Raw genomic sequence first — 27,500 nt, forward strand, 5'->3', positions numbered from 1 at the left:
ATAGGACTGCAGGTGGAAGTTCTCAGGTAAGACTGAAACAAAATGTAAAAGCTAATTGAAGGGTACAGTGAATAAACACTCTAACTGATCAAAAGTCACTTGATAACACTCCTATATAATCACAATATCGAACATAAATATGTATTAAATCACTAGGGCATCCATGTGTGAGTGTGTGTGTGCGCGCATGCATGCATGACACTATCTGTGTGCGCCTGTGTAATATTTATGTGAGTGATGCATATGTAAGGGAGTTCAACTGGTAGATTAACAGCTGTAGTTAGATTTGGTAGTGATAGGCGAGGTGACAAATGTGTGAGTGTATTGGTGTTGGTATGTGCGTACGTATGTGTTTGTGTGTGCGTGTGAGGAGTGAGAGGCGAGAATACACAAACACATACATACATACATACATACGTAGGTACGCACTTCTTTTAACCCCCAAGTGTCCAAGAGCATCCCTTGACCAATTTTGCATACAAGAGGCTAATAACATCGTCAGACTTGGAAAGCAGCTCCTTGAGCAGTATTCCTTGCCTGGTAACCTTAAACATATGCCCAAAGAGGTCACATGACTCTACCGCAATGTGTCATCAGATGAAATGATGAGCATATATGAGCAGAAGACTATGCCTGGATATAACAGTAGAAATCTCTGATATGATAGTAACATTGATCCTCAAAGCAGTCTATCGTGGATCAACAACTAGATTACTACCTCCCACTTTGAAGGATAAGCGTTTGCAATCCAGGAACAGGAAATATCAACCAAATACCTGATGCACAAAAGGGACAGAAATGCAGGAAAAGCAGCAAAATGCAGACCCACGTCATAAGTAGTTGTCCAATAATAACATCACAGTATTATCTACTGATCAGACAGGGTGTTGTAGCTAGGGATTCCATCTTTGAACTTCTTTCTGTCAACACCTCAAATGCAAGATCTCTTCCCTGAAGACTGAGGCTCGTCTCATCCGACAAAGGAACCAATTTACAAACATTAATTGGACCACCGTGCTCCCAGAAACAGCTGTTGGATTTGTAATACTTTTCTTCAACTCCTTTAAGTCTTCATATCATTTCTATTCCGTGTAAAGTCAGACGTTTTTCGACGTAAACATACATGTTTTATATTTCATGTATTTAATATACTTTGTATACTGACCTGCCTGCGTAACTTTCTTATCCTTATATTTACTCCTCTATCCGTTCAAGTTAACCCTCTTGAGCGCTATTAAATGAATTCTATACAAATATTAATCGTATATATATATATATATATATATATATTATATATATATATGATACAAATAAGAAAATGGGGAAACAAATTTGGTTTGTTCATCAACTTTCGGATATTATAATGTTGGATTATTTATTCATTTTACAAATGAGAACATCAAAAGCATACAAAAATATTATATAAATCAATAGATAAGATAATAATACAAATACATATTTTAAAAGTCACCGTATAAATTAATGAAATCCTAAAAATTACTTCTTACAGCTGTTTCAGCCTATGATCAAAAGTGAATCTAATCCCATAGTGGGTTACACCCATAACCCCTATCTTACTTTGTACTATATATATATATATATATATATATATATATATATATATATATATGTATATACACATATATATATATATATATATGTATATACACATATATATATATATGTATATATACATTCACATATATATATATATGTATATATACATATATATATATATATGTATATATATATATATATATATATATATATATATATATGTATATATACATTCATATATATATATATATGTATATATACATTATATATATATATGTATATATACATATATATATATATATATGTATATATACAATATATATATTCATACATACATACATACATGCATATATATATATATATATAAATATATATATATATATATATATATATATATATATATATATATATATATATATATATATATACATATATATACGACATTCTTCTATACAGTTTGCTTCACGCAAATTACTCATTAAGCATTGGACCATCCGGGCATTTAGTAGAAGATACTTGTCCAATGAAGAGCGCAGTGACACTGAAAAGGAAAGATGTAGTTGTATAGTGAGCTTCTCGCTTTGTGTCTCCGCCACCAAAGACACAGCCATGCCTGCGTCTCTGGTGACATATCCATAGAATTTGCCACCACTGTAACAGCCGCAGCTCCAATGTCAACAGCTTGCCAGTAAGTGCCCCCTTTACACCCTCAAAACCTTTCTGCGGTTTCCCAGGTTTCTGTTTTTCGGTTTATATTTTCACGACGTTATCGGATTTTCCATATTAATGTTGTCTGTTTGGTGGTCCAGCGCTGGTGTCATCCACTACAGCTTCGTGAGACCTGGTAAGTCAATCACAGCGGATGTCTACATCAACCAATTGGATGAAATTATGAGTGAACTTGCAATCGAACAACCGAGATTGGTCAATAGAGACCACATGTTGCACAAAGAACGGTACTCAAGTTACAGGAACTGTACTTGAAAGTACTCTTTCATTCATCATATTCGCCAGTCCTTATACCAACTGACTATCACATTTTCCAAGCATTAGAAACTTTTTGCAAAGTAAAACTTCAAATCTGAAGAAGATGTAAAAACAGCCTTTCATGATTTCATTACTTCTTGCTCTCCAGAATACTTCGTTGACGGCAAAAATAAGTAACCGATAAAATGGTAAAATTGTGTTTATAATTTAGGTGCCTACTTTGATTTACTGCATTACTTCTTGATGAGATAAATTAAAATAAACTTTCAGTTGGTATTCAGACATTCCATTCTTAATGACCTACATACATACATACATACATACATACATACATACATACATAAACATGGCATCGAACACAGACACGTTGGCATCGAAGACTGACCGTTCTCCTGGATAATAAATACTGTCCCCTGTAATTTTTACCATCAGTGCAAGCCTGTTAAAAGGAATAGTCAATTTTTTAAGTACAAAAAAAACAACCTTTTTTGAAAGGATCGTAGCAGTAATCACACAGTATAATACGTACAAGATGGAAAGATTATTCTACGTCCACCATGGCGATGAAAGAACGAGTCAACTATCACAGATCGTGGAACTAGCGAGAAGAAATTCCAGTGAATTTTTGAACTAAACCAAGACCTGTACTTGTTCTACTGAAAGGCCTGGAGTAGGTCCCTCGATTGGCTACATGAAGAGGCTTAAAGCAATAAGAAAAAACCCTAATATTCTCAAAGTTATCAGGAAAACAATTAGGCTAGAATATTGCATTTGTTGAAAAGAAATATGTCATCTTATTTCTTTACTGCCCACAAGCGGCTGTAAACAGAGGGGACAAAGAAGGACAGACAAACGGATTAAGTTGATGATGTCGACCTCAGTGCGTAATTGATACTTATTTAATCAACCCCGAAAGGATGAAAGGCAAAGTCGACCTCGGCGGAATTTGAACTCAGAACATAAAGGCAGTCGAAATACCTGTTTGTTTACTACCGACAAGGAGCTAAACACAGAGAGGACAAACAAGGACAGACAAACGGATTAAGTCGATTATATCGACCCCAGTGTGTAACTGGTACTTAATTTATCGACCCCGAAAGGATGAAAAGCAAAGTCGAACTCAGAACGTAGCGGCAGACGAAATACCGCTAAACATTTCGCCTGGCGTGCTAACGTTTCTGCCAGCTCACCGCTTTAGAAATATATCATCTTGACTCCGCCAAAATGTATAAATGATAATGTTTATATTAACAACACAGGAAAGTTTGTTTTTTTTCCAATAAGAGAATGTGAAGGACAAAGAACACGACCAAGACAAACACAACAACAAACCGCCACCACTACACGAACATACGGCAACAATTTATGATGCCACAAAAATATGTAAGGAATATAAAATACTAAAATCGCAGCTTGCATCGAATTTCAAGCAGAACTTCACTACTTATACATATAAGTAATATCTATGTGTGTGTGTGTGTGTGTGTGTGTGTGTGTGTGTGTATGTGTGTGTGCGAGCATGTGAGTGTCATTAAACCTTTAAAAGGAATTTAACACTAATAACGGAACCGCAATATTAAGAATAAAGTTGAATTTATTGTCAAATTCGTGTTTATCGGGACATTAAATTGTTTTGTTAAATTTTTAGGCTATTAACTATTTTTATATTCGTTTCCTTTAATAATTCATTGTCTTTTATTCAATAGTTTTATTGTTCATTTCCACTGTGGCTCATTTGGAGGTTATTTTGTTGTTTTTAATTATTCTGTACATCAGAGTGTTGTTCAGCATTTATTCGCAATTTAAATAAAAATAATATACACTTCGTTAAAAATATACAACGTATTGTCACTATCGAGGTAACAGTTACCATGTGAAAGGCGGCGAACTGGCAGAAACGTTAGCACGCTGGGAGAAATGCGTAGCCGTATTTCGTCTGCCTTTTCGTTCTGAGTTCAAATTCCGCCGAGGTCGACTTTGCCTTTCATCCTTTCGGGGTCGATTAAATAATTACCAGTTACGCACTGGGGTCGATATAATCGACTTAATCCGTTTGTCTGTCCTTGTTCGTCCCCTCTGTGTTTAGCCCCTTGTGGGTAGTAAAGAAATAGGTAACAGTTACCATGTGAGCTTATGAATCTTATATTAAATGAGGCAAGGTCTAGGCATTGGTATATCTCCCATCTGATGTATTTCATCATCAGCGGGACAACTGGAGAGAGAGTGAAGTATAAAAATGTGATATAAAGAGAGCAAACGTGAAAGGGGGAGAGAGAAAACGAGAGGGAAAGAGAAAGGGAGAATATGAGAAATAATGAGAGGGTAAATCTGAAGAGGTCATGTATTCGATTATTGATGAAGAGGAGACAATTGATCCCTTTTGTTAATATATTTTAAAAACCACTACTACTCTATATTCCTAAATATAGTGACTACCTGAACACAATGCAAAGTCATGATACTAGATTACAATTATATATATATATATATATATATATATATATATATATATATATATATATATATATATATATATATATATTGTGTAATTATGGAAATGTTACCTGCATTTGTCTCTGTGTGGACACAAAAATAATAAGTTCAACGTAGTTGAACACAATTTTTCAAGTTAATTTGAACATCAGTTTTACAGTTCCATGTTGCTTAAAGCAATATTGCTGTACCTACCCTTGGTAATCTTTTAACATTAATACGAAACAGAAGGGTTTAGATTTAAATTGTTTGGACATAAATTAAACCAAGTGCTAGCAATGTGATTCGAACTATTAATTCTTCTGCGAGTAATCTGTGGACAGATAGAATTGAAAGAAACAGGTGCAAACACTTACGCTGTTGTTTACAGCAGAACATCCAGCAGTGCAAGGGGAGAAATAATTCTCGCCATCAGAGCCACAAATAGGGAAATATTCTTCTGTACAATTACAAGACATTCCACATAGTTCCTTAGCAGTAGCATTTGGAAAACTGAAATTAACAACATATAAAACAAGACTTTGTTATTGATATCGTTTTCTATGTCCCAGTTATTGTTATTGATATTCTAACCATACTTGTGGCTAATAAACCAAAATATATGGGTTATATACCCTAAATATGATAATTTGTTGTCAATATTAGTTCTTTTGAAGGCGGTGAGCTGGCAGAATCTTTAGCATTTCGGAAAACACTTAGCGGCAAGTTGTTCCCCTAAACGTTCTAAGTTCAAATCCCGTCGATGTCGACTTTATATTCCATCTTATCGGGGTCGATAAGATAAGTGCAAGTTGAGAATTTGGCTCAATGTAATACAATTAGATTTCCTCGACGTTGCTGGCCTTATGCCAAAATTTGAAACCGTTATTGGTTCTTTTGGGAATTACATGAAATGGTTTCATTCTTATGTCAAAGTGAACTTGAATTATCACTGGAATCGGAGAAAACAAGTTTAAAGCGGTCAGGCTCTTTTAAAATTTCTGACCCGGAGAAATATGGCATTCTTTTTTAAAATGGCTTGAGTGACTAGTAGAGCGAAAGGAAAAATTGGACTTTGTTATTGACTTCTACTGATTTATTAATCCTGGTATTCCAAAATGATAAACTGATTCTGTGTGTGAATACCCTAAAAATATTTACAGGTCTTCTCTCCCTATTTTCAAGCACTTTTACTAAATATAAAGAGCTGACAGCCAATCCTCCTCCCCTCCCCCCGACTTCACACCCACATCGCTATAATTCTGTAAATCTTCAATTCAAATCTACACAACACAATTTAGTCCTGTGATGTTGCTATGTCTATTGTTAATGCTCTGTTTTCATTTTTGACAAACATAATTATATCTGGATTATTATGTCATTTATGGTTGTTTGCTGAACTAGCAGAATAACAGGAAAACTTCAGTCTGGTATTTTAAATAAAGTCTGAGTTCAAATACTGTCAACGGCAACTCTTCATGTCATCTCTTCCTGGTGGATAAAATACGGCTTCAGTCAAGTACTGTCATCATTGGTATCGACATAAGATCTTGATTTTAAGCAGTCTTTTTTTTTTTCGCTTTTTGTAGTCTTCTACATCTGGACCGAAACCACTTCCCCGTGTGTTGGATTCGTGCGGTGACTTGTACCGGTTTTGTGTATTCTGTAATACTAAAATTATGCTCTATTTAAATGGTCACCTATTTGAATTGTCTATTAGTTTATTATTGTGATCGCTCTGTCAAGTGTGTCCTCTTTCTTGTCTAATAAATATTTCAACTCTCGAGCCGCTGCTGCGGTAAGTCGAGGTCCCGAAAAGCATTACGCCTGAGCTATGTAGAAGCATCGAAAAGTCATGGTTCTTGACACCATACTGAAGGAATATTGTGTGATAACGGAAGACTCTATGACTCAAGATAATCCACTGGGCTTGCAATTCTACATATGAAAGGTTAAACCTATTTCTGCTGGTAATAGTGATGTCACCGTCTCTTGCTCTGCAGATGGACAGAATATCAGTTTGTGGTTGTGTTGTGAAAATGAAACAGTGTTGAGCGAAGTCTATGGAAGAAGACAAAATCTTGTGTTAACATCACAAATGTTTTTACGAAAACGTGATTTCATGAAATCTACTTGGACTCACAAACGATAGTATAACCTGGTCTCACAGTTTCTTAGTCGGAGAAAATACATAGTTCTGGGGTCACACTGAAATGGTGTTAAGGAATATATTTTCGGTTTTATGGGTATAACCCTTTAGCATTCAAACTGGCCATATCTGGCCAAAACGTTTAACCTGTTTTCTGTTGAAACTGGTCTGATCTGACCTCTCGCTTCAACCTTACAATGTCATTCTAAAACAAAACAGTCACATCATAGCATTCTCTCAGCTGCAACATAATGCGTGATTAATTCAAAACAATATAAATAAACAAACATCACATTTGGCAGAATAATCAGAATGCTAAAAGGCGGAGGAGACGGGTTGGTAATTTGAAGAAGCATCACTATATCAGATGCTACATTCCGTCTAGTGTATTGGCATTTGTCAATATATCAGTCGTGCAATGGCTGATATATGTATGAACAACGTCAGCCACTTTGGTTATACATTGGTCATACATTGACATCAATATATCAGACATCACATTCCGCCTGACATCCTGACATTTGCATTAACTGAATAAAGTAAAAACCAAAAGTTTCTTTGTAAACACATGCAATGATGAGAATGGAATGAACAGCAATTGAATATATTCGAATTCCGAGCTCACTTGGTCGTTTCTTCTACTTCAGACCGAATGTACATGAGTGAAAGTTATCCCAAGTGTACATGGTTATAACCCCCACCCCACCCACTCCATTCATAATAGCTGAATTTTATTATCATTAAGTTACTTAGAGGTAAGCATATTGGTCAGAATGTTATCCCTCTATAAACATAATTAACTTCAACTCAAAACCACTTCAAGTATGTGTAGGAGGTATTTGAACATCTAAAGGTTTTTCACAGCAATTCGTCCCGTCTTTCAAGGCACGTGTTTCTATATTTTCTTACCGTGCCCCGTGCACCTACTCACGCATTTGCTCCGTTCTGGGAGTCTCAATGAGCAATTAATAGATATTATTTACTGATTCACTCTAAAGGAAGCTTTGCTTCCATATCGACTCACAGTTATCTCTCTTATTATCTGGTGCTGAAGAGGATAAATAATTTGTGCCCATCAGTTCAATAGAAAGCGCTCTAAGCTGTCTATTGTAATTTGACAACTTTTTTTTCTGGAGCGAGATTTTTTCTCCACGACAAACTGCAGTGGAAAACCTTTACAGAATCAAATATCTCTCAGACATATTCGAGATGGTTTTAAGTTAGTATACATTACTTCACTGTGTCGTCAAAAGATGCATGAATAAAAACTGGTTCAGAAATTTTTTAAGAAATACTCACATAAAGTGCTGGTTGGAGGCGGGAATATTATTAATTTTTATCCTGGGACACCCAAAGATGAAACTTAATCCTTCCATTCCAGCTGATAGAAAAGTAATCACTATTTTCAGTTTCAGACAACCTTGTCGGGACAGTTTCATCTTCGAAGTAAAAATTCCTCCAAGCAGAGTCCCAGTAGAAGCTCCGAGAACTTTTTCAATGCCTGATTACATGAGAAAATATCGATTAATAACCAATAATATTGTTTGGGAGTGCGAAGAGAGTGTGAAGTGATATGACATCTTGTATTCATTGGTATATGACCGGGTGGATGAGAAATTCGGCTCCAAGGTAAAAACTTTAGCGTTCGCTCATACAGTGAAGCACCCTCGGATCAGCCACGGTTTATCATGACCACGAGATGATCCGGGAACAGAAATAAGATGAATGACCACGGGATCGACTGTATGCTTAGTTGATAAGACTAACCTCGTCCTACAATTTCACTGGATGTGTCAAAGTCTATAAGGAGGATTTACGTCAAAACTGCAACAGCGAGCATTTCGATGTAGCAGTCGGGGTATCACGTGACGATAAAATACAACTATTTCCAGAATTTCCTTGCACGGAAGGTGTTGTTTTGGTGGAACAGTCACCAATCAGTATGTGCCTCTTGAGCCACATCAACTGTTCTTGTAGTGTTCAAGATGAGCAATCTTGGTTCCCCTTTGCGAATGAAGAACTAACAAGACTTGACATTTCAATGTTTGTTGAACAAGATAGAAAATGGACGATTGTGGGACGAGAGTGTAATTTCCTATCAGGTAATAAACACTGGAACTTGCGGCTAGGGATAAAAGATCGATGAATCAACTTGGCATGGCAATGATTGCTTCTATTGATCACATTTACCGGACCCTCAACGGTAAAACTCTGTCAGGTCATGTATGTATATATATGTGTATATATATAAATATATATATATATGCGTGTGTGTGTGTGCATGTGTGTGTGTATATGTGTGTGTGTATATATATATATATATGTATATATATATATATATATATATATATATATATATATATATATATATATATATGTATGTATGTGTGTATGTATGTATAAGTATGTAATTTATATATGGTGGTTGTCTACTCTCTATGCAGAGTCTGACCACCTCCTGTACCTACGCCTTAGATTCATCATAGCGTCCGCTGTGGCTTTTTAAACGAGACAGTGAACTGAAAAGACACCCGCATAGATTGCATATCTGATTTGGATTACCAAGAGGTGCAGTCAAGTTCTCATCTTTGTGAATCGTAAAATGTCTTTTGAGGCCTCCATGGCATACACACCATTGAAAGATGTGCACAGATATATAAAAAAATAATTGGTGATGGTTTGTTTTTCATGGGTCTTTAAATGAGATTTGAAGCCAACAAAAGAAAGGCATGGTCTGTGACAAACTGTGCACACAAAACGGTCACTCAGACTCACCTACTCGATCGCAGCATTCTTCGTTAAATCTCTCTTGAGTTTTTCACGTATTATCCTGGCCTCCACAAACGCTTTTACTCCACTCCACATTTTGGTTCTCCATCCAGCTCGATCCGAATCAAGGGTTTCTATGACCTTTGGATCCATTCCACCAAGTGACTTCGTGGTAGTCCTTATGCCGTCCTCTTTTTAGCTTTACACAGATTGCCTTTCCCCACATTATTTATATGTAATTGGCGCCAAACTTGTGACTCCAACCCACCAAATGCTTGTGTACCCTTTTGCAAACAACATCACGTGCAGGTTGATACTTTAGAACTGTATTCTTTATTTTCAAATTGATGGTCAAGCCAAAATCATCACAAGCTGAGTCAAACGCAGATACAAGAGATTTCAAGCCCCTTTCAGAGTGACTGAAAAGATTACTACTGTCAGCGTATAAATGTTCCCTAATGAATGAAGTAAAAACCTTTGTTTTGAATTCCAATCTGGTCAGATTAAAAACATTCCCTGTTGTTCGATATTTTATGTAAATACCCTCCTCGGAGTTTTGAAAAGCAAGTGACAACACAACAGCAAAGTATATTGCAAAGAGGGTGGGTGCATCAAGGTCTCTTTGCTTTACTCCATTTTCCATGGCAAAAGATTCAGAGAGCCTACCACCATAATTAACTTTAGCTTTCATATCTTGATGCCAATCCCTGATCATATTCACAAATTATTCTGGGCAACCTATTTTCCTTAGAATTAGCCACAGAGTATTTCGATTAACAATATCGAATGCTTTGCTTGAATAAACACTGCAATGGTATAGGACAAGATTCTCTTCAGAAAATTATTATTAGTAAATCTCTCAACGAGAGATATTCAGCAACAGTACTTTGGAGTAAAGATTATTTGCCAACATAACATGGCAATCCTGGTTTAGAACGAATGTTGCTGTAATTTAGCCCCAGGAGACATCGGCTCCAGCTGGCTATACGACACGATCTATGCCCTTAAGCTTTCGAACAAGGGAAACTAGCACCCCCACTCAGCTAAAAACCAACATCTATAATTTTCTAATTCATAGATCAGTGACTAACTGTCACTTTGAAAGTTATATATTTCGAACGGGAATTTGGAGCGCCCCACCTCTAGCCGAACACTTCTTCTGTGCTGATGAAGAGAAATAACTCGGAAATCGCGATACACAGATATTGTTTTGAGCTGAGTGGGGGTTCTAGATTCCCTTGTTTGAAAGTATGTAGAAACGGAAACATATACACAAATATACAAATACACACACGTACACAAACACACAGATAAATACACAATCTTACGCACATATCCCTCTACACAAAGACGCGCATATATGCATAAAAACAAGCACACATACTAACAGCCATAGACATGCAGACGTACTATTCTCTCTCAGAACTAACAAATGTATAGTAGGCACATAGTATTGTTATAATTCTCCACATACTCTACAGACATCAATTCTCAGTCAGTACTTCGTTATCAGTTGAAATTGAAAAAACAAAACTAACAAAAAGTAAAAACAACAGAAAGATAAACCGCTTACCAAGTATAACGTTTGTCTTCCATGCAGGTGTAGTAAATTGATGTTCAATATATTTTGGTGTAAAGGTGAGAGAACCTGATATTCCAAACAGCAGTACACACACAGCCAACAGAGACAAAACGTAGACAGGTGATCTAATCAAACGACAGAGTGACTTGGGAAAAGCTGCAACGAAAAAGGTGTCCAAAGTAAATACAAAACAATAACACAAGTTTCTTTAGAAGATTCTGACAATAACATTTTCGTCTTCCATTTTATTTACAAAGAAACAAACCAATCAGCAGAATTTCATTTACCATGTTATTGTTATTTATCTTACATATATATATATATATATATATATATATATATATATATATATGTCTGCCTGTCTGTCTCTCTATCTGTTTCTCTCTCTCTCTCTCTCTCTCTATATATATATATATATATATATATATATATATATATATATATACGCACACATATATTTACTTGCACACACACACACACACACACACACAACACACACACATACACACACAACACAACACACAGGTATATATTCCTAAATTTAATCATTAGACTTCATCCAAACTTCTGTGATAAAATATTTACAATTTGAAGCATGAGATGATTTTATAATTAGCATACACTGATTAGAATTAATAAAGTTAACCATTTTATATATTTTTTCTTGATGATCTCATGCAAACTTCAAAGAAGCAAACCCCAAACAAAAGGTCTTCTGCTTGTAATTAGCCTCTCTTTCTTATTCATTTAGAGTGTTCAGAACTATATTGCACATGTCAACGTGTTTCTGAAGGCGCTATCACTTGTTTTCCATACAATTTGGCTGTTGTATTAAGAACATAACCTCTTTATGGCTTCGTTTGTCTCTTGTCTATGTACAGTAGACGTTGGTATATAAAGCATTGCCTTGTGATTCTACACAAAGATAGAGCCATCCTCAATGGTATCGTGCTCCCTTAAGGTGGAGGTCAAGTATCATGCCTCTCTACTTTTTATAGCCAACGAAACATGAAGTTCAACCCAGGTGGCTTTCAAAACATCTGCAATCTGTTAATTAAAGTAGGAATAATGCTCTATTCGAACTCTTTTACTTCTTTCCAATTCAATGCCCGTCACAAGGGTTTCATGTTTGACTATCTCAAAGATGTTAATGTTGTGCCTCACAGCAACGACTGGTATTAAAAGATATAAATGGTCGTAAACAATTGTATGATCTCTAACAATACAAACCTTTCACTTTGCACATGAGGCCCTTGTCATCGTGGTATTCAATGGTTTGTTTTCGGAAGTTTCTTGGGAAGAAAAATATGGGAATACTGAAAAGCAGAGAACCGATGCCGAAAACGACGAATCCCAGCCACCAGGCACCAATCCAACGGGGATCTTTGGGTGTCAAACCAATATCTAGAATGAAATACATATTCGAATGATTCAGTTGTTATATAAAAGGCGATATTTGAATTGTCTTTGTGTATTGATAACTTCACTATTGTACTTTAATGTCTCGTTTTGTTCAGTAATGTCTTGCATTATAATTTAAGGTCTATTCAAAGTACACTGTTATTCTTTAATATCAGATTTTGTAAGTTAATGTCTTGTGTTGTACTTCAATGTCTGATATTTTATCCGCCAATATTTTCTTAAGTCCAGGCGGTGAGCTGGCAGAAACGTTAGCTCGCCGGGTGAAATACGTAGCGTATTTCGTCTGTCTTTACGTTCTGAGTTCAAATTCCGCCGAGGTCGACTTTGCCCCTTTCATCCTTTCACGTTATAAACTTCAACATCAATATGTAAATAAGCAATCAGACGATAGTTACAGTCCACGGTACCCTTGGTTGAATCCTTTCGAATCACCACTGTTCTTCCTTTAACCATCCATTCTGATATAATTTCTTGCTGTGCATACCCTTGAAGGAGTTTACGTAGTTTAGGATGCCAATTCCTTAAAACTTTGAACCAATTTCCTGAACTGGTTCCGACTCAGTCCCCTTCCAATTTCTCATCTTACCAACTTGTGTGAGGTCCTTCACTACAGTTGCAAGTGCAAAATATTATCAACTGTTTTGCACTCCCCTAACATCACATGACTTGAAAATTGTAAGTGCCGCTTTGTACTGGATTTAACGTGAATTAAATTTATCTAGAGGTAAAATGAAATCAGGACGACGGGAGTTATGTCTGGACAACCAGTATTCCTCTATTCAACACTGTCTCATTATACACTTACCATTTGGTACGGTATGAAACCTTTCTTTTTCACTTTATAGTAATAGTGTGCGTGAAGTCGCATCATCGTCATGACACCTCAAACCATCCCATCCTAACGAAATCAGAGACCTTGTAAAATAAGCAGTTTTGTTTACCATATTCTGTAACACTATACATTAATTGCAACCACTGGCAGTCTACCCTCAGAAACTGTCGGGAATAAGACAGTGATCCCATTGTTACTTTGTTTTTGTTGTTGTTGTGGTTGTTTCATTGGTTCTCCCTAATAGACAAATGACAGAAACGTTTCCAGTTTAGACCATCCAGCCTCTTCACCACCTTGTTTTGGACAATGGAGAGCGATTTAAGAAAGATTTAGCTGCTATATCTAACAAGTTTCAAAAACTACGTCGGGGCATTTTGACCGGTTTCAAATGAAAGATTTTAATGCTGCTACTTAATTGGACTAATTTATGTAGCTAATTAATGAGAATTATTAATACGGTTGCTTAATGTATAATTAACTGTATTATCACTCATAAAAGCAGAGATGTGGACGGAGATTCAGTGATGTGTTGAATAATGAAGCTAAAAAAAGGAGAGAGAGCATTGAAGAGGCTAAAAAGTTATGGTTGGACAATTACATGTTTTAGGAAAATAGCATTTAGAAAACTGGTTAAAAAAATAGCTAAAATTAATTCTGATTTCTCCCAGTTTATTGTCCGCACCGGTGCAGTAGATCTCTGTTCTTTTTGAAAACAATGTTATATTTTAACCCATGTGTCATCTGGGACTTACCTTTCAAATCCACTGGAAGCCTACTAAAAACTCCTCCAAGCAGGAACGCTAATGATGGTCCGAATATTCCCATAGTCACAATGATACCTTCAAGAGAAATAACTGAAATGATTGATCTGTCATAGCAATAATATCAGCTTCTATTGATCAAGTGTATCTTTACTAAAGGACGTTGGGTAATTAATGAAATACACAAAACAGATTTCACAAAAGAATGGATAGCAAATATGAAGGCAACGAGATTTGAACAGAAGGTAACGGAGCTACTGAATGGTATTGATTGGTATTTTAATCGATCCCGTAGGAAAACAAGTCAAAGTTGACTTTTATCATTATTGCGATTTGAATGTAGACCGTAAAGAGCCCGAAGAAATCAGCGAAATAATTATTCCTGGACTTTAACGATTCTGCCAGTCCCGCATAATTAGTTCCTAATATAGGCAGAAGACCTGAAATTATGGAGAGGAAGAGGGTTGAGTCATCAGCATTGACCCAGGATTCGACTGGTACTTATTTCATCGGAGGAATGCAAAACAATGCTGATCTCAGCGGTTTTTGAATTCAGAAACTAAAGAACTGGAACAATTACGGCAAAGCATTTCGCCCGATGCTCAAATGATTCTGTCAATCGACATGTTCTTGTTACTGCAATGATAAATACTTCTCACGCAGGCAGGATATGACTCGAGATATTTGTGTTAAGGGAAGCCTAGCTGCTATTTTATTTTATTTTGAAAACTCTAAAAGTATGACGAGTACAGCGAATTTCGACGGGATTTGAACTGAGAAGATAAAGACCCTTAAGGAGGCATTTAGTCGATACTCTAAAGACTAGGCTAATCCACCATTCCAAAAGGTTAATAATAATAAAATTGTTATTTAACATAACCATAAGGCCTCATTATTTCCTGGGTTAAAAGTCAGATTTGACCTAAACGGTATCCACATCAGAAAATGATTACAAGAAGAGTCATTAAGCCTGGCTATAGAACAAGATAACACTTGTGGAATGGAATTTCGATTCCCGGATGAAATTATGTCATTGAAATTATGTTGTAGAAGCTGTTTGGGTAAAAAAAAGATAATGGTTTTCACACAATCCAATTTTCTTCAGAAATATGTTCTCATTTTAGCACACAATCGCTCTATAGACGCCTCCGTCGCTTGACTTGTGACTAATTGAAAACGACGCAGCCTTATATACTGTCACGCAATGCTTCCAAACTACTGCATTGAAAGTACATGTGTATAAGGAATACTCAGGCATCCACTTACAGGTTCATTCAATGAACAGGTAATACATTTGATTTAATAACTGAATAAAATCGCCGAAACGATGAAGATCTATCCACCTCTCTCAGTCACTCTCCCCCCCTATCTCTCTCTCTCTCTCTCTCTCTCTCTCTCTCTCTCTATATATATATATATATATATATATATATATATATATATATATATGTATATACATGTATTTATTTCTTTATTGCCCACCGGGGGCTAAACATAGAGGGGATAAAACAAAGACAGACAAAGGGATTAAGTCGATTACATCGACCCCAGCGCGAAACTGGTACTTATTTATTCGACTACGAAAGCATGAAAGGCAAAGTCGACTTCGGCGGAATTTGAACTCTGAACGTAACGGCAGACGAAATACCGCTAAGCATTTTGCCCGGCATGCTAACGATTCTGCCAGCTCCGCCGCTACATATATAGGAGCACTACGTCGGTTGCGACGACTAGGGTCCCAGCTGATACGATCAACAGAACAGCTTGCTCGTGAAATTAACGTGTAAGTGGCTGAGCACTCCACAGACACGTGTACACTTAACTTAGTTCTCGGGGAGATTCAGTGTGACAGAGACTGTGACAAAGCCGGCCCTTTGAAATACAGGTACTAATCATTTTTGCCAGCCGAGTGGACTGGAGCAACGTGAAATAAAGTGTCTTGCTGAAGGACACAACGCGTCGCCGGGAATTGAACTCACGACCTCACGATCGTGAGCTGAATACCCGAACCACTAAGCAACGCGCCTTCACACACACACACACACACACACACACACACACACACACACATACACACACACATATATTTACAGTGAGAGAGAGAGAGAGAGAGAGAGAGAGAGAGATTGAAAGAGAAGCAGGAGTATAGATGGAGAGAGATGGGTAGAGTTAGAAGGGAAGTGAAGAATGTATTTATGAATGTTTATATGTGTATGTATGTACATATACACATAGATAGATAAATACATACACACACATACATATATACATACATACATACATACATACATACATACATACATACATGCATACATACATACATACATGCATGCATACATACATACATGCATACATACATACATACATACATGCATACATACATACATACATACATGCATACATGCATATATACATGCATACATGCATGCATACATACATACATACATACATACATACATACATGCATACATACATACATACATGCATGCATACATACATGCATGCATACATACATACATACATACATACATGCATACATACATACATACTTACATACATACATGCATGCATACAAGCATACATACATACATACATACATACATACATACATACATGCATGCATACATACATACATACATACATACATGCATACATACATACATACATACATACATACATGCATGCATACATACATACATACATACATGCATACATACATACATGCATGCATGCATACATACATACATACATACATACATACATGCATACATACATACATGCATGCATGCATGCATACATACATACATACATACATACATACATACATGCATACATACATACATACATACATACATACATGCATACATACATACATGCATGCATACATACATACATACATTCATACATACATACATACATACATACATACATATATACATACATGCATACATACATACATACATACATACATACATACATACATAAATACATGCATGCATACATGCATACATACATACATACATGCATACATACATACATACATACATACATACATACATACATACATACATACATACATACATACATACACGTTATACGTTACTGTGTGCAGAAACAAAAACCGTGTGAAACGAATAGAATTGCAGACTGTAAACATTTTGATCTACCTACCCATGAACAATGCGGTTTTCGACTTGTCCTTGACATTGTTGTCAACAAACGCTGTGATTAGTGAAGTGCGAGGTGACTTAGCCACGCCTTGTATCATCATACCAACCATGAACAGGATGAAAGCCTTCTGAGTTTGGCTGGCATATTTGTTTGCATTTTTACTTAAACAGTTCGACGATATATCGTTTGCGTCTGTGGTAGAATTACACATGGCGATGTCATTGATGTTGGTTGTGTGGTTAGACAAACCGTCCATTCCTTCGCTTACCAATCGAGGTTCATGATTGACGAAATATATGAAACAACAAACTAAACCGGACAATCCAAAGAGAAATGTGGAAGCACCAAGAAACCTGGGAATGTGAGTTCGCCTGGCAAAATGACTGACGAAAAGAACTGTAGTGAGGAAGCCGATATCATTGCCGCTCAGTATAATCCCTATTTGGGAACTGTTAAACCCAAATTGCTTCTCTATTGATGTGATCTGAGTTGTGAGGTAAACACTGAGTGTTTGTGTTAGTAAAGCGGCAAAGCTGTAGGTTGCTGTAAAACAGGACAAATTAGCACAAATCTGCAATATTTGAGGTTTACAACTTGATATGCCACATTCAGCAACAAAATCGTCAACGTTTGAACATGATCTGTCGCTCGTATTGATACTGTTGTTTACATCACAATTTAGCGGGGGTGGATCTTCTTCAAAACCTTTGTTTACATATTTGTCATTCCCATTTTCTGCTGGATTGAAATCTGTGGACAGCAGTTGCGTTTTTGAAGTCTGCGGCCATTCTCTCATCGTTTTACCATCTTCGTTTGGTAGAGTGTAACTTCCCGATTTAGCAGACATCTGATGATAAAAAATGTAAACGAATACGTAATTAAGACAGGCAAACAATCACAAGAAAAATTAACATAATTATAGATTTAGAAATATATATATATATATATATATATATATATATATATATATATATATATATATATATTATAATAAACCGATATTTCTAAATTATATTAGAATAAAAGGGCGGTGCAACTTGGCCAAGATAATAAAGCACCGAATAAATTCTATCACTCCAAAACTAGGATTTTATCTTTGTTTCTGATTTTGGTAAAGAGAGCATCACTATTCTTTGCCCTCTTACTCTTTTACTCTTTTACTCTTTTACATGTTTCAGTCATTTGACTGCGGCCATGCTGGAGCACCGCCTTTAGTCGAGCAACTCGACCCCGGGACTTATTCTTTGTAAGCCCAGTAGTTATTCTATCGGTCTCTTTTGCCGAACCGCTACCGCTAAGTGACGGGGACGTAAACACACCAGCATCAGTTGTCAAGTAATGCTAGGGGGACAAACACAGACACACAAACACATACACACACACACACACACACACACACACACACACACACACACACACACACACACACACACACACATATATATATATATATATATATATATATATACGACAGGCTTCTTTCAGTTTCTGTCTACCAAATCCACTCACAGGCATTGGTCGGCCCGGGGCTATAGCAGAAGACACTTGCCCAAGATGCCACGCAGTGGGACTGAACCCGGAACCATGTGGTTGGTTAGCAAGCTACTTACCACATAGCCACTCCTGCGCCTATACATTCTTCACTCTCTGTTCTACCGTGGCCAGAATCAATGTACCTGGGTAAATGTCTCTAACTATCTGACCTATAGCTGACAAACCATAGTCCTTAATGATGGCATATGCCCTTGTCAAAATACTGGACCAAGCTCAGTTTCTAACCATAATGTCCAATCTGCGGTTTGCAAAGGAGCGGAACTTTAATAGTCACGCATTTGAAATATAAATTGTTCGATCTTTAGTTAAAAGCCACTAATATCATTAGGAAAGCTTGAACATCGTCTCATCATTTGTGAACTCTGCTTCCGTATAATTTGGAAGAAGGGGACATTAAGTGAAATAAGTGCAAGAGAAGTTGATGCGATTCTCTTTGCACTTGTGTGTGGATTGAAAGAAGAATAAGGGAGTATATACCTCTCTCTCCATTCCTTCTTTTCTCTCTCACTTTCTCTCTGTAATAGACAAATGAAATACTAAATCGGTTTAAATTATATATTTGATAATTCAGTTTAAGAATAGATTTAAGTAAATTCATTTAATGGGAAGTTAAAAACCGAAACATTTAATAATTTTCAGTGAAATTTCCATGCTTAGAGCTTCTGTGGAGGCAGTTGTGGGAAATTATATATTTTCCCCTCTACCATTGCTGGAAGAATAAGGAGAAGAAGAAGAAGAAGAAGAAGAAGAAGAAGAAGAAGAAGAAGAAGAAGAAGAAGAAGAAGAAGAAGAAGAAGAAGAAGAGAAGAAGAAGAAGAAGAAGAAGAAGAACAACAACAACAACAACTACTACTACTACAACAACAACCACAACAACAAGTAATAAAGTTTACTGTTCCTGAGGAATTATAGGAGCATTTTCAAATAAAAGAAAAATCTTATTCAAGATCCCAGAACAAATATCCACAAATATCCGCTTTGACTAACATGTCCTAACAAGAAAATTTTATAAATACAATTTACTTGTCGTCAACTTGTTAATTACTGTCTGGTTAATTGCGGCTGATCGTTTTATGTCGCAATAGAACTTTATAATTAGTGATTACCAAATGATAATCTCTACAGATTTCTATAGAAACTAGAGCCATCGCTGAAAGTTATGATGTTTCGTATATGAATACGTCTACAATGCGATCGAAGACAGAAAAATAGGTAATGAAAGCAGATGCATATTTCAGGACGTGCTTACTACCGTTTCACCTCCACGTCCTTTTACCATCCACCAATGTAATGCTTAATGGCCACCAAATGTAGCGGTTTAACGCAATTGGATAAACTAGTTTTACATATCCAAACACATTTCTGGCAACAGGTGCGTACATAATTATTGCTGGCAGGGACACCATAATTCATTATGTAACTTTAATATATCAGAAAATATATCAGTCTTAAATTGCAATGTATATACATTGTGATATGTGATATGTTACGTAATACATATCATAATATTATAACTTGATATATTATATATGTTATAGGAATCTATTAGTGATATTTTATAATATATAAAGAGATATATAATTTAATATATTTTAGCATATTAAGGTGGTGAGCTGGCAGAATCATTAGCACACCGGGCGAAATGCTTAGCGATATTTCGTCTGAGTTCAAATTCCGCTGATGTCGACTTTGCCTTTCACCTTTTCGGAGTCGATAAATTAAGTACCAGTTGCGTACTGGGGGCGATCTAATCGACTTCTTTCTCCCCCAAAATTTCGGGCCGTGTGCCTAGAGTAGAAAAGAATATATTCTGGCATATTGTTATATGTTATGTAATATACGTCAGTGCTTCTCAAACTCTCTGAAGTGGCGTACTGGCAGTTTTTTTTTTTCCAATGTGCCAGGGACCGGTAATATTTCTTACTAATATTAATTTAAACCGGAAACAATATATATAATGAATATAATAAAAGTTGACAATTTTTTATATCTTATATTTATTTTGTAAACAAATAATACAATATTACAAAAGCATTTTATAAGCATTTTATAATGTTTCTTTCTTTTCTGGAAACTCGCCGCGTATCGGCAGCTGATGGCTCGCGGGCCGGCACCGGTCCGCGGGCCACCACTTTCAGTAGTATTGATATACGTTGTATAGTGTCATATATCATACGATATACGTGGTATTTATTAATATGTTGTATATCGTGTGATATATATTATGTGCGGATCTTTTCGGTTTGAACGGCAGTTTTTTTTTAATAATTTCCACGTAACTAAACACTTTTAAACTTCGTATACTGGTAGAATGTGTTTATAAAACATCTTTTTCTCTTGGCTTTATTGAGAAAATTCTATAGTTTGTAAGATATTTGTTGTTTCTTTCTTCAATTTCTGCAATTTCAACCAATCAATGACATCTATTGAGGTGAAAACATTCTGTGTCGTATGAATATGTCACTCGTTAAAGAAACAGATTGGGTATATTTACCTTTCTGAAGAAAAAAGATACCCTTCCCCCACCCCTAACCCTAACCCTAACTAACCCTAACTAACCCTAACCCTAAAACAGATTGAAATGCAATAGATCGATACTAGTGTCATAATTATGGGTGTCAGTTTCATATGACACCGCTAGAAAAAACTGCCGTTCAAATCGAAAAGATCCTTATGTGCTATATAAATTTTGATACTTTCACCGAGATTGTGATAGCTGTGGCTAATTGTATACTTCTACGTTCTTCTTTAAAAATTTTACTGTCCTATTTTGATGCTTCCACGTTATAAAGTTTTTGCTGTCCTACTTTTGGTGTCACTTCAGTTTTATCAGGAAATGTTTGAATGTCGACCGAAAATAATGCTTGCAATTGCTGAACTGTCACAAATCTAGGAATGCATTTAGAACTGGGTAAAAGAATAATTGGACTCTAATAACGAATGTTCGCTTGTTGCGTAGGATGAGTGGTTTTCGGAAACATTTACGTGTGTCTTATGCGAGTTTGTGGACGTGTGCGTGGTGTGAATGTATGTGTATGCGTGTGTGTTGTGTGTGTGTATGTGTGTTGTGTGTGTGTGTGTGTGTGGTTGGTTGACCTTTATGTGTTTTTATGTGAGATTCAGTGTGTATACCAGAGGTGCATAGACTTGTATATTAGTTCATTTGCGTTTATCTTATGTGTATTATGTATGTGCGCGTGGATGTGTGAGTGTGCGCGCGCACAGGTCTATACCTGTGTCTATGTGCTTATTCACGCGTAAAATATAAGGAAACGCTTAAGATAAAATTGTCGATAAAGCCAAGAATTCTATTTTAATACATGGACATCATCATCACATCTAGTACAATGCAATTAACATTGATATCATCATCTCATTTGTATCCTTCCTTCAGTTGAAAAGTTACTTAGGCGTGAAAAGGAAGTTATTCGATAGGGTTCCAGCAGTCTCTCGCACAAACACAATAATCGCTATATGGAACTACAATATGCATTTATCTTTTTATGAAACATTTTGTCATTTATTACAAAAAGTGTTAAAAGGGTTTACGAACGTGGAAGACAAAAAAGTTGTTTCTATCTATCTGTTGTAATATTTTCTTCATAATTCATTGAGAATGTCGTCGAGGATTTTGCAGCTCTTCATGGTTCTCTTACTCAGTTTGGTCTCAGCATATATGTATGCGCTTGTGTAGTTAACAAATTAACTGTGAAGTCGCTTGGCTTAGTGGTTAGGGCATTTGTTTTCCGATCGTAAGGTGGTGAGTTCAATTCCCGGCGACGCGTTGTGTCCTTGAGCAAGACACTTTATTTCCCGTTGCTCCAGTCTACTCAGCTGGCAAGAATGAGCTGTACTTGTATTTCAGAGGGCCAGCCTTGTCACACTCTGTGTCATGTTGGCTCTCCCTGAGAACTGCGTTAGGGGTACTCGTGTCTGCGGAATGCTCAGCCACGTGAACGTTAATTTCACGAGCAAGCTGTCCCATTGATCGCATCAGCTGGGACCCTCGTCATCGTAACCGACGGAGTGCTCCTAAGTAATAAACTAACAGCAAAAGCAGAAGTTTTGAGGTTGTTTTGTTTAGGAAAGACCTAAAATTCGCAATACGGACTTCTTCCTGGATTCAGAAGATAAGTAGGTAGTACTGGCCGCGACCACTACTGAAGGCCATATCTTCCGAACAGTAGCCGTCATAGCCCCTACAGGATTGGGGCGGCCGATTTCTTTGCGGAATTTATCTGTAAAATAATATGTGACAATTATTCGGTTGCCATAATAAAACTCCGAGTTTCGGATGTCGGGCGGAAATCTGAGGAGAGAGATTTGTATTTAGTTTATTCAGTGAAATGCAGGAGTAATTTAAATATTTAATGCATACAACAATGAGAACGAGCATTGCAGGAGTATTCTTTGTGATTGTATGTAGATTTATTATCACTTGTGCAGGTTTTAAATTTTGGCTTATTTGCTTGTTTATTGGGGGGAAAAGGTCCAAACTATTACAGGTAACATTTATCCTGCTGATGCAAATGCTTTCGTTCTTTGACAATCTTCCGAAGAAATTCCAACCACGTTTCGTGGTTCGCTACCTCAACAGCTCCTTTATAGGATCCAGTGGCTAAGGACATCATCAGAAGGAACCACGTCCAGTTTACGGCCCCTACTCCTCTAACGTTTTCGACTTGGCGGTTTCCCACCTTTCGGAGGTGTCTTCAGCTCTGGTGTTGAGTGCATTTCTTCTTTCTCCTTCTTCTGTTCCCTGGCCTCTTCGATGCAGCGTTAACGAATCTCAGCGGGCGACTGACCATCCTGCCAAATTTCCATTTAAATCTTTGCATTCCGTCTTTCTCTCCTCGATGGTCCGCCCTTTGCCAATGAATCTCCATTCCCTGTTTTTTCAAGTCCAAATATTTTCTTTCCTTCCTGGTAGGTCATATTAGCCAAGTTCTTGTACTCTTGTTCGTCGTCCCCTTTGAACTTGGTGGTCATTCTTGCTACCTCGTCGTCGAATTTTTTTATAGCTCGCTGCATCATTTCCTCTCAGCCACTTAATCTTTGGCTTCTTCACGCCAATCACCTTTTTTGGGGGGCTGTTCCGAATCAACTGTAGAATGAATGTCGCGCAACAGTTTTGTCTTCTAACGCGCAAGTAAACGTTCTGTCTACCGCAGTACAAATAGTTTCTTTCTCATTCCAAACTGTTATCATATTATGTTTGGTGCACGTTTATACTTCTTCTCAGGTAAATGTTTCGGCATATTAGTAATCTTAGTAACTAACTGTTTCTTCATAGGCACAGGAGTGGCTGTGTGGTAAGTAGCTTGCTTAGCAGCCACATGGTTCCGGGTTCAGTCCCACTGCGTGACATCTTGGGCAAGTGTCTTCTACTATAGCCTGGGGCCGACCAAAGCCTTGTGAGTGGATTTAGTTGATGGAATCTGAAAGAAGCCCGTCGTATATATATATATATATATATATATGTGTGTGTGTGTGTGTGTTGTGTGTGTGTGTGTGTGTTTGTGTGTGTGTGTGTGTTTGTGTGTGTGTGTGTGTTTGGTGCACGTTTATACTTCTTAAACGAGGTCAGATAGATGTTTCGGCATATTAGTAATCTTAGGTGCTGTCTGTTTTTTTATCTTTTATATTTTGCTTGTTTCTGTCACTTTTGACTCCGGCCATACTGGAGCGCCGCCTTGGAAGGTTTTAGGAGAATAAATCGACTCCACTGTTTATTCCTTAAAGCCTGGGACTTATTCTATAGGTCTCTTTTGCCAAACTGCCATGTTACCGGAAAGTAAACACACCCATTTCGAATGTAGAGCAGTGACAGGGTGATGAGACATAAATACACACACACACACATACACACACACACACACACACACACACACATCCACACAGATATATATATATATATACGACGGGCTTCTTTCTGTTTCCGTTTACCAAACCCACTAACAAGGCTTTGGTCGGCCCAAGACTATAGTAGAAGACACTTGCACAAGGTATCACGCCGAGGGACTGAACCCGGGACCATGTAATTGAGAAGTCATCTTCTTACCGCACAGCCACGTCTGTGCCTGTTTGTAGATATCCTACGATGAACAAGATTTGAGGCACTAGAAATGATGTAATCTATTACGCCAATGTGCTAGAGTTATTTCTGTTAACTTGTAGTGGAATTTATTTCTGTTTGTAGTTAATTATTCATTAACATATTTTTTTACGGTCTCGTATCGACCTTTTGTTTCTGTTTTTGACCCAGTACTTTAAAGCAATTCTTTTTTTCCGCTCAACTTTTTTTCCTTTCTGTCCGTTCTTATCCACGACTGATCCTAATTGATTTCTCACTTTTTTCCATTTTCTTTTCTTTTATAAATCTTCGGACAGCAACTTTCTGTTTATTTTATCTTTTTCTTTTCTGCTTAATAATATTCCAGGTTATATTTATTTCCGTGTTTATACACACACACACACACACATACACGCACACACATACATTTAGGGCATAAAAATATATATTTCTTTACTGCCCACAAGGGGCTAAACATAGAGGGGATGAACATGGACAGACAAAGGGATTAAGTCGATTACATCGAACCCAGTGCGAAACTGGCACTTTATTTATTGACCCCAAAATGATGAAAGGCAAAGTCGACCTTGGCGGAATTTGAACTCAGAACATGATGACAGACGAAATACTGCTAAGCATTTCGCCCGGCGTGCTAACGTTTCTGCCAGCTCGCCGCCTTTTAGGGCATAAAAATATATACCAGCCATACTCTCTAAAAGACTCCGCCGGTTACGACGACGAGGGTCCCAGCTGATACGATCAACGGAACAGCTTGCTCGTGAAATTAACGTGCAAATGGCTGAGCATTCCACAGACACGTGTACCCTTAATGTAGTTCTCGGGGATAATCAGCGTGACACAGAGAGTGACAAGGCTGACCCTTTGAAATACAAGTACAACTCATTTTTGCCAGCTGAGTGGACTGGAGCAACGTGAAATAAAGCGTCTTGCTCAAGGACACAACGCGTCGCCGGGAATCGAACTCACAACCTTACGATCATGAGCCGAATGCCCTAACCACTAAGCCACGCGCCCTCACACCAGCCATACTAGAAAGAAGAGTCCACTCTCCAAAGCCACATATTTCTCACTATAAACAAAACACGCAAGGTTAATGTAGCGAATATAAAATAAAAGCGGAGCCAGTCAAACGAACGGACGCGCACGGTGTAGTGCATATATTTTGAAGAAATAGTTATGTTTTCATAGGCGCAGAAGTGGCTGTGTTGTAAGTACCTTGCTTACCAACCACATGGATACCGGGTTCAGTCCCACTGCGTGGCACCTTGGGCTTGTGAGTGGATTTCCTTGCATATACATGTATACACACGTCGTATATATATATGTCTGTGTTTGTGTGTGTGTGTGTGTCTATGTTTGTGTGTCTGTTTGTACCCCCACCATCGTTTGACAACCGATGCTGGTGTGTTTACGTCTCCTTAACATAGCGGTTCGGCAAAAGAGTCCTGGGGTCGATTTGTTCGGTTAAAGACGGTGCTCCAGCATAGCCGCAGTCAAATGACTGAAACAAATAAAAGAATAAAAGCATATGCAATAAGCTCAACTGATGATCCTAAGTGTTTGGCACTAAAGGTGAAATCACTTGACACCGAGATGGCTGTACTTTTCTGTGTGTTTTTGCAAAAGGAAGGGGTATTTTTTCTTCTATTCGCTACATTAACCGTGCGTGTTTTGTTTATAGTGAGAAATATGTGGAGAAAGAAAGTATGGGAGAGAAAAACCAGGTGAGATTGCTCCAAAATGATTGAATAATTAAATATTTAGGAAGAATCTCTCCTTATACTATATTTACTGTCAACTTTCTATGGGCGGCCAACAGTGGAAAGTAATTGGCCTTTAATATCCACACAGTTTCTCTTTTCATTTCTAGGAATACATACAGAGTTCTAAATAATGTTAAATGATATCATGCAATTTAAATTTAAATCGCACAATGTATGTATATACTCCTTTACTCTTTTACTTGTTTCAGTCATTTGACTGCGGCCATGCTGGAGCACCGCCTTTAATCGAGCAACTCGACCCTGGGACTTATTCTTTTGTAAGCCCAGTATTCTTTTGCCGAACCGCTAAGTAACGGGGACATAAACACACCAGCATCGGTTGTCAAGCAATGCTAGGGGGACAAACACAGACACACAAACACACAC

The 27,500-nt window shown here is 37.1% G+C and overlaps 1 protein-coding gene and 1 long non-coding RNA gene across 3 annotated transcripts in view; one reads left to right on the plus strand and one right to left on the minus strand.

Moving 5' to 3' along the window:
* The window catches only part of LOC115209454 (solute carrier organic anion transporter family member 2A1-like), a 57,080-nt gene that overhangs the window by 25,807 nt on the left and 3,773 nt on the right, over positions 1–27,500 (minus strand). Inside the window, exons 2-8 of one of the 2 annotated variants that reach the window (XM_036500982.1) lie at positions 19,734–19,771; positions 17,703–18,549; positions 14,523–14,609; positions 12,747–12,920; positions 11,508–11,672; positions 8,465–8,666; positions 5,394–5,529 (exon numbers count right to left, since the gene is read on the minus strand). In XM_036500982.1, the coding sequence (XP_036356875.1) occupies positions 5,394–5,529; positions 8,465–8,666; positions 11,508–11,672; positions 12,747–12,920; positions 14,523–14,609; positions 17,703–18,549; positions 19,734–19,745 (1,623 nt within the window). In that variant the 5' untranslated portion in view covers positions 19,746–19,771. The remainder of the gene's footprint in view (positions 1–5,393; positions 5,530–8,464; positions 8,667–11,507; positions 11,673–12,746; positions 12,921–14,522; positions 14,610–17,702; positions 18,550–19,733; positions 19,772–27,500) is intronic. The other variant, XM_029777880.2, reaches the window with a different exon arrangement.
* The window catches only part of LOC118762447, a 14,978-nt gene continuing 10,255 nt past the window's right edge, over positions 22,778–27,500 (plus strand). The window contains exons 1-2 of the long non-coding RNA XR_004998200.1: positions 22,778–22,788; positions 23,122–23,292. This is a non-coding gene — a long non-coding RNA (uncharacterized LOC118762447). The remainder of the gene's footprint in view (positions 22,789–23,121; positions 23,293–27,500) is intronic.

The sequence above is a fragment of the Octopus sinensis genome, linkage group LG3 (assembly GCF_006345805.1).
Source record: "Octopus sinensis linkage group LG3, ASM634580v1, whole genome shotgun sequence".
NCBI classification, from domain to species: Eukaryota; Metazoa; Mollusca; class Cephalopoda; order Octopoda; family Octopodidae; genus Octopus; species Octopus sinensis.